The 17,146-nt window shown below is 38.3% G+C and overlaps 1 protein-coding gene across 2 annotated transcripts in view; it reads right to left on the bottom strand.

Moving 5' to 3' along the window:
• PDCD6IP (programmed cell death 6 interacting protein) overlaps positions 1-17,146 on the bottom strand; it is a 69,372-nt gene that overhangs the window by 21,858 nt on the left and 30,368 nt on the right. Inside the window, exons 7-9 of one of the 2 annotated variants that reach the window (XM_055558202.1) lie at positions 15,207-15,338; positions 6,518-6,740; positions 5,042-5,165 (exon numbers count right to left, since the gene is read on the bottom strand). In XM_055558202.1, coding sequence (XP_055414177.1) covers positions 5,042-5,165; positions 6,518-6,740; positions 15,207-15,338 — 479 coding nt within the window. The remainder of the gene's footprint in view (positions 1-5,041; positions 5,166-6,517; positions 6,741-15,206; positions 15,339-17,146) is intronic. The other variant, XM_055558203.1, reaches the window with a different exon arrangement.

Here is a 17,146-nt window from a genome sequence, read left to right as displayed (position 1 = left end):
ACCACAGTTCAAAAGCATCAATTCTTCGGCGCTCAGCTTTCTTAACAGTCCAACTCTCACATCCATACATGACTACTGGAAAAACTATAGATTTGACTAGACAGATCTTTTTGGCAAAGTAATGTCTCTGCTTTTTAATAAGCTGTCTAGGTTGGTCACAGCTTTCCTTCCAAGGAACAATATCTTTTAATATCATGGCTGCAGTCACCATCTGCAATGATTTTGGAGCCCAAAAAAATAAAGTCAGCCACTGTTTCCACTGTTTACCCACCTATTTGCAATGAAGTGATGGGACTGGATGCCATGATCTTAGTTTTCTGAATGCTGAGCTTTAAGCTAGTTTTTTCACTCGTCTTTCACACGCATCCAGAAGATCTTTAGATCCTCTTCACTTTCTTCCATAAGGGTGGTGTCATCTGCATATCTGAGGTTATTGATATTTCTCCAAGCAATCTCGATTCCAGCTCGTGCTTCATGAAGCCCAGCGTTTCTCATGATGTACTCTGCATAGAAGCTAAATAAGCAAGGTGACACTATACAGCCTTGACATACTCCTTTCCCGATTTGGAATCAGCCTGTTGTTCCATGTCCAGTTCTAACTGTTGCTTCCTGACCTGCATACAGGTTTCTCAAGAGGCAGGTCAGGTGGTCTGGTATTCCCATCTTTTTCAGAATTTTCCACAGTTTGTTGTGATCCACACAGTCAAAGGCTTTGGCATAGTAATAAAGCAGAAATAGATGTTTTTCTGGAACTCTCTTGCTTTTTCCATGATCCAGCGGATGTTGGCAATTTGATCTCTGGTTCCTCTGCCTTTTCTAAAACCAGCTTGAACAGTTTCAAGTTCACAGTTCACGTACTGTTGAAGTCTGGCTTGGAGAATTCTGAGCATTACTTTGCTAGTATGTGAGATAAGTGCAATTGTGTGGTAGTTTGAACATTCTTTGGCATTGCCTTTCTTTGAGACTGGAATGGAAACTGACCTTTTCCAGTTCTGTGGCCACTGCTGAGCTTTTCAAATTTGCTGGCATATTGAGTGCAGAACTTTCACAGCATCATCTTTTAGGATTTGAAATAGCTCAACTGGAATTCCATCACCTCCACTAGCTTTGTTCATAGTGATGCTTCCTAAGGCCCACTTGACTTCGCATTCCAGGATGTCTGGTTCTAGGTGAGTGATCACACCACTAGGGTTATCTGGGTCATGAAGATCTTTTTTGTATAGTTCTTCTGTGTATTCTTGCCACCTCTTCTTAATATCTTCTGCTTCTGTTAGGTCCATACCACTTCTGTCCTTATTGTGCCCATCTTTGCATGAAGTGTTCCCCCTTGGTATCTCTAATTTTCTTGAAGAGCTCTCTAATCTTTCCCATTCTATTGTTTTCCTCTATTTCTTTGCACTGATCACTGAGGAAGGCTTTCTTATCTTTCCTGGCTATTCTCTGGAATTCTGCATTCAAATGGGTATATGTTTCCTTTTCTCCTTTGCTTTTCACCTCTCTCCTTTTCTCAGCTATTTGTAAGGCCTCCTCAGACTACCATTTTGTCTTTTTGCATTTCTTTTTCATGGGGATGGTCTTGATCATTGCTTCCTGTACAGTGTCACAAACCTCTATCCATAGTTCTTCAGGCACTCTATCAGATCTAATCCCTTGAATCTATTTCTCATTTCCACTGTAAAGTCATAAGGGATTTGATTTAGGTCATATCTGAATGGTCTGGTGGGTTTTCCTACTTTCTTCAATTTAAGTCTGAATTTGGCAATAAGGAGTTCATGATCTGAGCCACAGTCAGCTCCCAGTCTTGTTTTTACTGACTGTATAGAGGTTCTCCATCTTTGACTACAAAGAACATAATCAATTTGATTTTGGTATTGAACATCTGGTGATATCCATGTGTAGAGTCTTCTCTTATGTTGTTGGAAGAGGGTGTTTGCTATGACCAGTGCGTTCTCTTGGTAAAACTCTGTTAGCCTTTGACCCGCTTTGTTTTGTACTCCAAAGCCAAATTTTCCTGTTACTCCTGGTATCTCTTGACTTCCTACTTTTATATTCCAGTCCCCCAAGAACTCCACAATTACAGCTCGCTGCTGAACAACCATCGACAGGAGAATGTTGGATCCCACCAAAAAAAGATACCCCACGTTCAAGGGCAAAGGAGAAGCCCCAGCAAGACGGTAGGAGGGGCAAAATCGAGTTCAGAATCAAACCCCATACCCACCAGACACACTCAGAGGGCTCAAACAAACCTTGTGCACACCAGGACCCAGAGACTTACACCAGAACTTAAACAGAACTGGGGAAACAGACTCTTGGAGGGTACAAACAAAACCTTTTACACACCAGGACCCAGGAGAAAGGACCAGTGACCCCGTAGGAGACTGACCCAGACTTGCCCGTGAGTGTCCAGGAGTCTCCACCCGAGGCATGGGTCAGCGGTGGCCTGCTTCAGGGTCAGAGGCACCTTTTGAAGGAAGTGGCCATTATCTTCATTACCTACACCATAGTTTGGCCTCAGGTCAAACAACAGGGAGGAAACACAGCCCCACCCATCAACAGAAAATTGGATTAAAGATTTACTGAGCATGGCCCTGCCCATCAGAATAAGACCCAGTTTCCCCCTCAGTCAGTCTGTCCCATCAGGAAGCTTTCATAAGCCTCTTATCCTTCTCCATCAGAGGGCAGACAGAGTGGAAACCACAATCACAGAAAACTAACAAAACTGATCACATGGACCACATCGTTGTCTAACTCAATGAAATTATGAGCCATGCCACTGTAGGGCCACCCAAGATGGACAGGTCATGGTGGAGAGTTCTGACAAAATGTGGTCACTGGAGAAGGGAATGGCAAACTACTTCAGTAGTCTTGCCTTGAGAACCCCATGAACAGTATAAAAATGCAAAAAGACAGGACACTGAAAGATGAACTCGCCAGGTCGGTAGGTGCCCAACATGCAACTGGAGATCAGTGGAGAAATAACTCCAGAAACAATGAAGAGAGGGTGCCAAAGCAAAAACACCACCCAGTTGTGGATGTGACTGGTGATGGAAGTAAAGTCCAATGCTATAAAGAGCAATATTGCATAGGAACCTGGAATGTCAGGTCCATGAACCAAGGCAAATTGAAAGTGGTCAAACAGGAGATGACACAAGTGAACGTCAACACTCTAGGAATCAGTGAACTAAAATGGACTGGAATGGGTGAATTTAACTCCGATGACCATTATACCTACTACTACGGGCAGGAATCCTTTAGAAAAAATGGAGTAGCCCTCATAGTAAACAAAAGAGTCTGAAATGCAGTACTTGGATGCAAGTGCAAAAATGAGAGAATGATCTCTGTTCATTTCCAAGGCAACCATTCAATATCATAGTAATCCAAGTCTATGCCTCAATAACTAATGCTGAAGAAGCTGAAGTTGAATGGTTCATTGAAGACCTACAAGACCTTCTAGAACTAACACCCAATTTCACATCATCTAGGCATAATGTCAAGAGGACATAGTTGATATACATATTAATACAGAATTTCCATTTGTTTTGTTTTGTGGCACAGTAACTATTATTATTTCATTTACATAATGGGAGGAATATTAGGGTAAACTTATGCTGCCTTCCTGCTAGAAAAAGAAAAATGAGGTCAAAACATATTCATTCATCAAAATTAAGAACATGAAAAAGCAAACAAGACTAGGGAAAAAAAAAACTCAGTAACATATCTGACAGAAGACTTACCTCTAGAATATCTACAGAACTCTTTAAAGATATTAAGAAGAAAAATGAGCAACAGATTTCAACACTTGACAAAAGACATGAAGGGCTAATAAGCACATGAAGAGTTGCTCAATATCATTGGTCATCAGGGGGAATGCAAACTGAACCACAATGAGACACTGCTACACACACACTACAATAGCTAAAATCAGAGAGACTGACAATGCTAAGTTCTGACGAGGCGCCAAGAAAGTGCACTTCTCAAACGGCGCAGGAACAATGACTCTGGAAAACCATCTGGCCATTTCCTGTGAAGTAAACATACGCTAACCATACAACTCAACAATTCTGTAATCCTAGGTTATTTGCTCATGAGAAATAAAACATGTCCACAGAAAGATATGTACACCCATATTCGTAACAACCAAAATGTCCATCAATAGGTAAAAGTAACAAACTATTTGACCATCAAAAGGAATACTACTAAGTAATAAAAAGGATCAAACTGATACATATACCATGATTATGCCAAGTGAAAGAAGCCTAAGATATTTTTAATACATACTGTTACATGCTGTACATGCTATATTATATATTATACATTACTATAACAATACTATACACTGTATATATCATACTATATATGCAATGTACTATTTACTGTATATAATACACTATAAAATCTACATATTGCACACACTATAATGATTACATTTATATTAAAATTATATAAGAGGTAAAACTAACCTATGGTGACAGGGAGCAGATCAGAAGTGGCTAGAGGGTGGAGGAGAAGACACTGAATGGAAAGGCGTGAGGGAATTTTTCTCAGGTGATAGAAATGTTCTCTACTTGATCATGGTGGGTACTTACATGGCCACACACATTTATCAAAAACAACTATACACTTAAAATGGATTTATTTTGTTGTGTAAAATTATACTCAATATATTTTTTTAAATGATAAATTATTTTGTCTTCAATCCACCAAAAACAAGAACTTGTTCAGAATATTGAATGTACATGTATCTGAACTTCAAAAGTTCATTTCTACTTCTCATTTCCCTCAAATAAATACCCCCAAAATACAAATCAGTGGCCACATATTTTCACTTTGTTTCAGTAGTTAAATTTCTTCCAGTTATATCTGCTTTGTTGTTGGGGCTCAGTAAATATAGTGTCCCCAAGAAATGTGTGTGTGTCTATATTCGCTATTTCAAATATCCTTAACATTCAGTTCTAAGCTCAGAAAAGTACAATGTTCATAAATAATCCATCAGGAAGCATCAGAAATTTAGATAAATTTATGAAAGTTAAGCCCTACTTACCCATTTGCCAAAGTGGTGGCTTCTCTCATCTGAGCAATTGATCTGTTAACTAAATCAGCTTTCCTCTGATTATAGGCAGCCAAAGACTGCTGGACTGACACAGGAACCATCTTCTCGAACAGATCTAAAAAGAGGAATCAATTTCAATAAAGTTTTAAGACAAAAACTCAAACTATAAAGTGACTATTCATATATCCTTTCCAATATTCACATTAAAAGTCTTCAAACATTTAAAGAATAAAACTAAATCTATTGAAAGGACAATGATAAAGAGAATTTTTAGATCACTGTATTCACAGGCAATGATAATGAAGGCTTTTCCTCAAACTTAATTTTCTTAAAGATGTGTTTATCATTAAGTTTAAGGGATCTTTGGTGAAGAAGATCTACACAAGAGAAAACAATACTCACTCACTGATAAAACTGACCATAGTACCATGGTTTCCAGCTCTACCACTTCCTGGCTCTGCAACCTTGAGCAAATGACTTCACCACTCTCCATCAGTATACTCAGCAGTCAAATGGGGACAATAACCACACCTGCCTCATGTAGCTGCTATGAGAAGTAAATGAACTAATATTTTAAAGTGCTTAAAAGAGCTTTTGGCACACGGTAAACACTTTGAGCTTGTTAAACAGAAGTAAGTACAGTAGTCCCATGGTGTCCTCAGGGGACTGGTTCCAGGACCCTCAGTGGGGACCAGACTCTGAGGATGCTCAAGTCTCCTACATGAAATGGCACAATGTTTGCATATAGCTTACACATATTCTCTCATACACTTTAAATCATTTCTAGCTTATTTATAATACTTAATACAATGTAAACGCTATGTGAACAGTTGTAGAGTATTGCAATTTCAAGTTTTGCTCTTTGGGGAACTTTCTGGAAATTTTTTCTGTGAATATTTTCAGTCAGCAGTTGCTTTGAATTCATGGCTGTGGAACCACAGATACAGATGGCCAACTCTAAAACAACCATCCAATAACTTAGAAATATTAGATCCCTGGGGTCTCAGCTAGAGGCTACCATATATTGACTGCATAGACCTACAATAGTCAAGGATATTATGACATTTACTTATCTGATACAACCATGACTCCAGAAGCTTATATGCTTAAAGTCATACTTATATACATTTATTCTTAATACCAGAATCTTAAATAACAAATGTTAACAAAAAGACAGATCAGATCAGATCAGTCACTCAGTCGTGTCCGACTCTTTGCAACCCCATGAATCGCAGCACAAAAGACAAGCGCTCATTTAAGTCTTTATACTCAGTTTCAAGTTTTCTGACTCTGTTGAATACTTTATGCTTTACTACCATTTACTGTCCATCTTAAAATTTCACTGTTAACATGAATAAAATTATATTCAAAGCATACAATTGCAACTATGTGATTTTAGCTACAAAAAATAGATTAAACTGGAGAAAAAATACATAACACTAAAGTGCCTCTGAATAGCTGACATACCAGTGAATTTCTGGCTGATGGGTACATTGACTGGAGTAGATTTTACAAGTGTGGCTTTGCCAATAGGGTCCAGATCTTTAAGGTCTGGAACTCGATCATGATAGATGAAGTCATTATCCTTCTTTGCTGCAGTAAGGGCACGGTTGATTTTGTCAGAGAATTCCTTCACGTTGACGTATTCATCATAGCGAGATGCCACTGTTTTTATCAATTCTGCTGCATGCTAGCAAGAAAATGTTAAAAAAGAAAAAAAAAGTTTTCTTTTTTTCCAACAAATATCCAAGCTTTGGTTTTTTAAAAAAATCTTTAAAGACTAGCATTACTAGCACTGTGATCAACAGAACAACCTAGCAATGCAACCTAGCAATTCTCTTATCAAAAAAAAACCAAAATATCAAAAATGAAGACTACATAGCAGACACCCCTCTAAGACATGAATGAATTACCAAGAGAATAAAAGAAATCAAAATTATAAACTGACATCGAGGAAAGCTGTCTCTGGCTGTTGGGTATTTCTGTATCCAAAGGACTAGCAATTAAAATGCATTAAAAGCCTTCAGGGAGACTTAAGACAGGGTTCTTGAAACTACCTAAGAGAGCAAATTAGAAAGAAGAAACATCCCCTTCACCGCCCCACCCCTATATGAAGGCAGAAACCTCAAAGGGCTACATGTGGGATGAAAATGGTGGGTCAGAAAAAAACTCTGCAACACAGGAAAACAACAAAGAAGCATGTCATGTCAGCAAAAACCAGAATTTTTTCTTTAAAAGTTGCCCTTGTGATGCAAAAGATGAACATAGCCTTATATAAATTTAGGGCTCAAATTACTTAGGTGATATTGGGTACAGTAACACCAAATAAAATTGATAATCAAGTCAAAAGCTATTGAGGATAAATGCAGTAATATAATGTTTAACATCTGACAATTTGCCAGAAAGATATAAACTTCACAAATGTTGTATTTGAAAGCCTTTATGTTAGGCAGTTAGAATAGGAAACAGGAGTCCAGAATGGCGGTGGCTAAAAGACAAGGAAGGGAAAAGCCCGCAAAAATAGAACAAAGGAAGGTCCAAGGTTCAGAGTGAGGACCTCAGGTAGAATAAACCTCTGGCTAGCCCAATTTGCATAGGGCAGGCCCAGGGGGAGGAAAAAACATATAAAAAAAGGAGCCAAAGGGCTCTCTCCCTCTCTTCTCATGAGGTCTCGACATGACCTCATGCCTCAAGGATGGATTTTCCTATTATCTAAATAAAATAGAGCTGTAACACAGAGCTGTAACACTGATTTGTCTAAGAGCTACAACACGGTCTGTTTGAGACCTGAGAGCTATAACACAGTCTGTCCAACACCCAAGAGCTGTGCAACGCCGAGGGCTTTAATGTCTGTCACTCCAAATCTTTGTTGTGACGAGACAGAACGGAGAAGCATACACTGCTTGACATCTATATAAACAATTATAATAAAAAACTGATAAATCTAACCATTTTATTATCATTAGAGTGGATGATTTTAACACTCTTTGTTTCAGCAATAAATGGACCAAGTAAACCAAAAATGTTTAAGATTACAGAAGTTCTGAACAACACAATTAATGAGTTTGATTTATCAGACATGGAGAATCCTGGACTCCACAATTAGAGAATACATAATAGTCTCAGGCTTATAAAGAACATCTGTAGTGACCACATGAAGACATAAAAGCAAAAACACCAAAAGATAAAGTAAAAACATCAAAATTACAAGATTATAAGAATGGTTTAATGTTAGAAAATCTATTTATATAATTCTCCAAATAATAAATTTAAGTTTTAAAAAATCAAATTATCTCATAGATGTTGAAAATCATTTAATAAAATATTCACTCTTGACTTTTCTTAAATCTTAGTAAAATAAAAATAAATATCCAGTTCCTTAATACATTAAAATTTTAACCCTCAATGCTGCTATCATGCTTAGCAGAAAAATAAAATATTCCTAGAGTTGGAATAAAACAAAGATCACCAGTATCATCATGAACATTGACCATGTAAAAATAACCAGACAAAAAAATGAAATTAGAGGTGTAAAATTTAGAAAAGAAAAGGAACAATTTATTATTTACAGGTGATATATTTATTTGCATGCCAGAAAAATCTAAAAGAACCAACTATTCTAAGTAAGAGGTAGTTTAGATACAAAATCAACATAGAAAATACAGATGAACCACCACCAATCTGAAAAGATAACCAAAAACTAATAATCCAGTTACTAGCAATGGAAAGAAATCTTAAAATATTTGTGCAAGATTAATATGAAATAGAAATAAGGATAACCAAAACAAACAAAAGCTACATCTTTAGTGTAAACTAGGAGATGGGAAAACACACAAATTTAAACCACTTTTTAAATCTGTACATCAAATTTGACTTGTAAATGTGATCAAACATTCTCCTAAATAGCAAAATTGGTATTAGAAGCAACAGAGCAGGACAAACAAGGGAAGGCTAAGGGCCCACCCTGAGGGGAAAGTGCTTAGTTAAGCAAATCTGAAAACAATGAACTGCAATGAGGTGACAGCTGCCAGCTGATGATAAAGGAAAAGCCAAATGGCCTCCTGGAACCACACAAGGGTTGATGGAAAAACAGAATACTGAGGGGCCTCGACCCAACAAGGCAGAAAACGACAAGAACAGGGTTACTGGGTAAGCAGAAAAGAGGGCAGAAAAGTGGGGAGGAGGAAAAGGGATGAGCACTCAGAAAACATCCACAGAATACAAACTGTTACAGCAGATAAACCACCTGGAAAAGCAAAGGCACAAAAGTGGAATCCTTCCTACACCAGGCTTTGAGAACCAGAGGGGAAGGGCCCTACACAAGAAGGCTTGGAAAGATACCTGGTGTTCCCCTACCCAGGAACCTCTTTGACTAAAATCAAGCTCATTCAAACACAAGTAACCAAAAAGGCATTCCATCTGTCTCAACACAAAGAAACCACAAGGAAAAGGGTGAAAATGAGCAGTGTAACTTTTCAACAGATAACGAAAATTCACCAAAGAGAATGTTGCCACAGGGAATACTGGTGATCCAGTGGTTAGGACTCTGCACTTTCACTGCTGTGGCCCCAGGTTCAATCCCTGGTCAGGGAACTAAGATCACGCAAGGCGTGCGGCACAGCCAAAAGAAAAAAGAAAAAGAAATGGTGCCACAAACCAAAGAACACAGCCTACTAAAAAAGGTAAAATAAGCTAAAAGACATAAGGATGCAATCACAGTACCAAAAGAACACAAAATATGAACAGAGATGCTATTCAGATAGCAAGATAACAGCGGGTAACACTCAGGTAACAGTGGGTGATACTCTGATAGCAACAGAATGTGAAATGAGACCCAAAGAACTCAGTGAAGAAAAATATGAAATCATTTAAGAAAAGAAAGACTGAAATATTTATGCAAAGAACATGAAAGGGATAATAGGTATCACAGAAACCACTGTAAGAAACATATAAAACAAGAAAAAGTAAAGACAATTCTACATGGCAGTTGGGGAGCAGAGGCCATTACAAACTGAAAATTCATGAGACCAATCAACCAAATGCAATGTGAGGACTGTACATGAATCCTTATTTGAACAAACTATAAAAGCACATTTTAGAAAAAAAATCAAAGAAAACTAAACCAGGTTTGGGTAATATTAGGTTACTAGCTTACAAACTAGTACTAACTGTACTAGGTAAGATGACATTGCGGTTTTAATTTTTTAAAGTCTTATCTATTAGAGGCATATACTTAAGTAACTTAAGGATGAAATGATACGTGAGATAGCTGTAAATACATCAAAAAAAAAAAAAGAGGAAGGGGGAACAGATGAGACACAGAGAAAATATTGATAATCACTGAAACTGGGTAATAGATATTTGATGGTTCTTATTTTTATATATATGTTTGAAGCTTTCCATAATAAATACTTAAATAAAATTCATACAGATGCATAAGCAGGAACAATCAAGAAAATTCAGGGAATGAGAGATGATCACTACCAATTAGGTATTAAAACATTCTAAAGTGTCAATGATTCAAATGGTATAGCTGGAACATGAACAAATAAAATAGGCCAATGTAGCAGAATAAAAACAGACCCAAATACATATGAAGGATTTAGTAAGTGATAAAGTCAAAATCTCAATGCAATGGGGTAAAGAAAGTCATTGCAGTAACCAATCTGAAGACAACTGGGTAGCCATTTGAAAAAATAAAAATTGCATCCATCCTTCACATCACCTATCAGGATAAACTCCAAGTGAATCAAAGATCCAAGAATTGAATATAATATACAATGAATTACAGATGTACTTATACTCTGATATCAGCAATCCCATTTCCAGGAATTTAAAATATACCTGTTAATGTGGACTGAACTGTGTCTCCACCCCCACCCCCTCAGAATGTGTATGTTGATGCTCTAACTTCCCAAGAGATGGTACTTGGACATGGGGCCTTCGGGAGATCATGGAGAAGTCACGAGGGTGAGGCCCTGGTGAAAGGATTAGTGCCCTTGTAAAAAGAGACGCCAGAAAGCATGCTGTCTCTCCCTACCATAAAAGTACACAGCAAGAAGTCAGGCTAGCAGTATGTAAGCTCACCATCCTGACACCCTCAGAATTCTAGCCCCCTGAACTATAAGAAAATAAATTTCTGTTGTTTAAACCACCCAGTCTATGGTATTTTGTTATGGAAACCTGAGCCAAGACAACTACTGAATTACAAAATGCCACATTCACATAATTAATCACTGCAGTGTGGTTTGTAATAACAAATCTTGTAAACACGCAAGTATCCAGGAATAACGTGTGGTTTATATAATGAAGTACAATGCAGCTCTGAAGACAAATGAGAAAAGTCTCTTTGCTGCTGTATGAAATGGAGAGGGCTTCAATATGCTGCTGCTGCTGCTAAGTCACTTCAGTCGTGTCCAACTCTGTGAGACCCCATAGACAGTAGCCCACCAGGCTTCCCCGTCCCTGGGATTCTCCAGGCAAGAACACTGGAGTGAGTTGCCATTTCCTTCTCCAATGCATGAAAGTGAAAAGTGAAAGTGAAGTCGCTCAGTCGTGTCCGACTCTGTCTCTGTGCCACCCCATGGACTGCAGCCTACCAGGCTCCTCCGTCCGTGGGATTTTCCAGGCAAGAGTACTGGAGTGGGGTGCCATTGCCTTCTCCGTTCAATATGCAATGTGAGAAAAATAAGATGCACACTACACAGAGCATGTATGTGCTCAGATGCCCAGTCACGTCTGACTGTTCACAACCCCAAGGACTGCAGCCTGCCAGGCTCCTCGGTCCCTGGGATTTCCCAGGCAAGAATACTGGAATGGGTTGGCATTTCCTACTCCAAGGGATCTTTCCAACCCAGGGATCAAACCCGCAATTCCTGTGTCTCCTGCACTGGCAGGTGGATTCTTTACCAATGTGCCACCCATGGCATATGATCTCTTATATAAAGAACAGGAGAGTTAAGAATATGCATTAAGTGTGCATGCACATGTGTACATATCTGCTTATATTTTCAAAGAGAATAAAAAAAAAAAAACACTGAAAGGATTAAATAAGAAATAAATGAAAATTACCTATGAGGCAGTGGGGGAAGAAGCTGTAGGGAATAAAACAGAAGGGAAAAGGTAGAGATCGGCTAAGTGTATGCCTGTTTTCCCCAATTGTTATATTGAAAATGTTCAAGTTCACAGAATAATTAAAAGAACAAAACAATTGAGAAAAAACGCCTCCTCTGGCAAGTTTAACGACTGTTATTTTTGTCATATTTGCTCTTTCCCACATATACACAGACCTTTTCTTTTTACATAACTGTTTGAAACTGAAGTCCAGACATCACAACCCTTTATCCCTAAATATCTCAGCATGTATCTAATGAGGACACTCTCCTTAATACCTACAAACTAGTATCTAACAAAGAAAAAGCAATACTTTCATAAAGTCAGTCTTATCATCTTATTAGACTCCTCATTAATGAATTAAATAAATATCTGATATGTATCCATTTTATCTGAGTCACAATTTTACATCTATACAGAGGCATCCCTCAGTATCTGTCGGGGTTGGCTCCAGAACTCTTCACAGGCACTAAAATCTGAACGCTGGCCCTCTGGACCTACAGATTCTGTGTCTGCAGATTAAACATAGTACACGACCAGCAGTTGGTTGACTCCACAAATTCAGAAGCTGCCAGTATGGAGAGCCGAGTATTTATTCATTGAAATACACCTGCATGTAAGTTGACTTGGACAGTTCAAATCTGTGTTGTTCAAGGGTAAACTGTATGTTTATGTCTTTTTTAAAATTGAGCCTTGGTAGCTTTAGAGACTCACCAGGACGATCAAGTAGACCCACCTCCTGGAGCCTAATGAACTATATTGTCCAAGAAGCGCACTTCCTGAGCTGTGTAAGCCCAGGTACAATTTTTCTCAGCCCCAGAAGTGAATTACCCACAGCAATTTTCCCTTTGCTATCTTACGTATTGCTGTGATATTCCTGAGTCCTGTGATTTGTTTTTTATCTCTGGCTTGCTCATGACTAATAAGCTTTCCCCCATTACTGTTAACAATGACTGCAAAACTGACTGAACGGTGCAACCATCAGATGCATGGGGCATTCTGAGCAAAAGACTGCAGAGACTATGACTTACTGTTCATCGTTTTTGTCTGTTTTGTTCTCTTTGCCTATGTCTCAGCTCAAATCAAGTAAAAAAAAATGTATTTCATGCCTAATGGAAAGAGGAACAGCCCCAGGAGACATGAATCAAAGTATTTATGTTGTTAACTTCTGACCTATGACTAAAGCTAAAAAAAGTGTCTAAAAGTGAAAGAAGTCCTTATCTCCTGTGTGAGTTTGAAATAGCTTCCTTTTTCCAAAGAGGTTTTAAAAATTAGATTAAAATTTCAAAAGGAGATCTTATATAACTGGTTTATAGAGAATAGTCATTTGAATATAAAAGTTCCAGAATTCCCCCAAAATAAAGAAGCTACACTCCTGTAAAACAAAGACCAGTTTACCAACAGTGGACCCTGAGAGAGGAATTCAGGATAAAATACAAGATGACGCACTCCTCACACTCTGGAAAAACAGGCCCCTTAGACAGATGTATATCTCAGGAAGAATTTTAATGAATCCAGATTCCTGTATCTTCCCATACACAGAAAAGCACTAAAATCATTAACCTGAGATATCTGTTCTTTGTGACTAGCAGTAATCTTTTACTGAAAGGTATGCTTGACTGGAGGTATTCTCTCATCAAAATCAAATATGAGCGGGTTTCTCCCCTACCTCTTCAGAAAGGTTCCTCGGAGCTACTGAGAGGCCATCTCCCAGGCCACTGCTGCTGCTGCTAAGTTGCTTCAGTCGTGTCCAACTCTGTGCGACCCCACAGACAGCAGCCCACCAGGCTCCCCCGTCCCTGGGATTCTCCAGGCAAGAACACTGGAGTGGCTTGCCATTTCCTTCTCCGATGCATGAAAGTGAAAAGTGAAAGTGAAGTCGCTCAGTCGTGTCCGACTCTTAGCGACCCCATGGACTGCAGCCTACCAGGCTCCTCCACCCAAGGGATTTTCCAGGCAAGAGTACTGGAGCTCCCAGGCCACAGTCCTCAGTAAAGTCCCTGAATAAAACTTACACTCCAACTCGTATGCTGTGTGCTTTTCTTTCAGTCGGTACTCCTGATACTTTAAATACACTACCCTGAAAAAAACTTTCCCCTAGAAATCCCTTTCTCAGAAGCATATGTTTTCATCTGCTTTCATATGATGCTAAGTTACTACAATCAAAGTGAATCCCTGGACATATAAATGTTTGATAATCTGAGTGTGCCTTTCTCTGATTTTGTCAGTGTGGAGTATAATACAAGCATATATTTTATTTTTTTTTTTATAGAACTTGGGTTTCTCTTCTCATGAAAAGACTAATTACACTGAACTTCCTAAGTAAGATTTGCATTGTATCTTCTAATACTAGTTCATACTTAAATTTCCTTAACAGTCCTCTTCCTACCATCTGCTGACCAACTCTCAAAATACAATCTGTATAACAGCGCTCGCCCCTGCTGCAAAGTTGACCCAGATATCATAGCAAGTTACTCACATACCTAGGGCAGATACAGCAGCATAGAAGGTAGTCTGCAGATTACACAATCTATTTATATAGATTACCACTGTCCTTCTCAAACTATGGAATTGTATGACCCAATTATAGACCAAGGCTATGCAACAAGTTAAACACTCCACATCCTTTCTGGAGCATGACAATTAATTTAGAGTATTTTATACTAAAATAAACATGAGTAAATAAGAGAGAACTGAATGCAAAGTTAACATGAAATTTTTAGATAAAATAGGAAGCTTCAAAAAGCACACAGTAGGTACGCTGTGCTGTGCTCAGCTGCTCTGTCACACAGAACTCTTTGTGACGCAATGTACTGCAGCCCACCAGGCTCCTCTGTCCATGGGATTTCCCAGGCAACAACACTGGAGTGGGTTGCTACTTCCTTCATAGCCTGAAAAATAAAAACAATCACCCATCTTCATGGACAGGTGAAGTCAGTGGGAAAGCTTTTTATGAGCAAACGTTGGAATCTCACTGAAAAAAAGAAGAAAAAGGAAATCCAAGTATTCAAGTGACTTAAATATTTATTTCTAAGAAACTCACCTGTAGCCGTGCAATCTCTTCTCCAAATTTCTTCTGCTGTTTTGCCAGGATAGACTGGTGGTACTCAGCATAGGCCTGCATGATACAGGGCTTTGCAGCCAGGACAGGGAACACCTCCTGGAAATAAAAATACTGACCAGGGAGAGTCCAACCACACAAACCACCACAGACAACATGGGATGCAGGAAGAAAAAGGAAAAGGAGACAGAAATTAGAATCACCCCATTAATAGTTTAGAGATAGGTTAGTCATTAGGTGTAAACAGAGAAGACCACATGATTTTGCGTGGACTGGATTCAATGAATTCAGGGTTTTTTTCTTCCAATTACAATTAACAACTGGGTTTTTTAACTGTTAAATGTAGCCAATTTAGGTTTTTACAATTCTCTTTAAGCCATGAAGTCAACATTTTGTTTACAAAGAAAAAAGGAAAGCATGCATTAGAAAGAGAAGTAGAATGGACATTCACAGAGGAACATCAAGCACAGGGCTTTAGCAGCTTTCTTGTGAGCCCTTACCCAGCTCTCAGTTAACTAAGACACCATTACTCACATATACTAATGAAACTGCTCTATAGCTGACTGTTTCATCATGTTTAAAAGACAAAAGACAGTGAAGTAAGTTCCCACTTAAATTCACAATCTAAGCGACTTTTATTAACAATGATTTTTAGCCATATAAAAATTACTCAGCATCACATAAAGACTAACATTTCAATACCATACACTCAAAAACACATAGCAGACAAACGCACTGAGCTAATAACTAAAATGATAAAGTGTTACTTTGCCCTAATTTGCTTTGAAAGAAGTTCCAACCAAAACTGATTTTAGAAGATCCAAAAACATGAACCAAAAAAGCAGTAGAGGGTCTTCCAAAATATCAAATCCTACCCTATAAGCTCAATGTTTTTAGGAAGTACATGCCATTTAATATCCAAGAAATATACTAGACAATCACTGTCTAGACAAAAAAAATAATAAGAGAAATGAAAACTGAATTACTACCTTGTTTGCTTTCCTGTCTCCCAGTGAATAATTTCCTAGCTTCCTGGGTCACTACTTGCAGATATTCCAGTTTTATAACTAGAATATGAAAATACCTGATGAGCTTTATTAGTCAAAAGGCAAAAATAAAAGACATCTAAAATCTCAAACTGCACTCATGCCAGTTCTCAAGGTTAAGTCTGGAGCAACTGGGTACTTAAACAGATTTTTCAAGGAATACCAGGAGTGGTGCAAAGGTAGTTTCCAAGTCTTTGTAGGTGACACTGTCTTCTCGCCAGAACAGGGCTGAACTAACGGCCTCACAGGATTTAACAGTACACTGTGCAGCTGATCATGAGGTCTTTCAGATGAAGAAAAGGTGAGAGGAGATCCCAAGTCTCTTAACAGCAACACTATTACTACTCAAGAGTCCTAGGCAAATTCTTCTACTGATCTCTTGGTGAATTTTAAATCTCCAGCACACTTCAAATTCCTTGATGCTCATATTCTGCTCATTCTCAACACTCATGTGTTGATGTACTTTCATGCTTTTTTATTTTGCCACAAAATTGTCTGCAATTTCATAATTTATAAAGATTCCTGAACGACTTATAAATCATTCTCCCTAAAAAAAGCACGTAACAAATACCATTTGCTAGCATACAGACAAAATGAACTCCTTGAACATTTCTGAAAGAAAGCAGTTGACTCTTACGACATTTCAATCTTAAACTTCTGTTTTTAAGCATACTGAATTTACTTCTCAGTCTAATTGTCTGCTTTATCATTTACAAATGCTCGTCACTGACTAGTCTCTTCAAATGCTGCTTCAGAAGGGTTAACATCAAAACAATTAATACTTCCTGTGACACGAGGTTTTAGACGACGGTTTTCCTGAGCTGTACAACAGCAGGCCAATTCTCTGTCCCTGTTGGCAAAACTCAATTCTAATCA

Source organism: Bubalus kerabau, chromosome 20 (assembly GCF_029407905.1).
Source record: "Bubalus kerabau isolate K-KA32 ecotype Philippines breed swamp buffalo chromosome 20, PCC_UOA_SB_1v2, whole genome shotgun sequence".
In the NCBI taxonomy this organism is placed as follows: domain Eukaryota; kingdom Metazoa; phylum Chordata; class Mammalia; order Artiodactyla; family Bovidae; genus Bubalus; species Bubalus kerabau.
The sequence above is the reverse complement of the archived record's forward strand: the minus strand, read 5'-3'. Positions and strand labels throughout refer to the sequence as shown.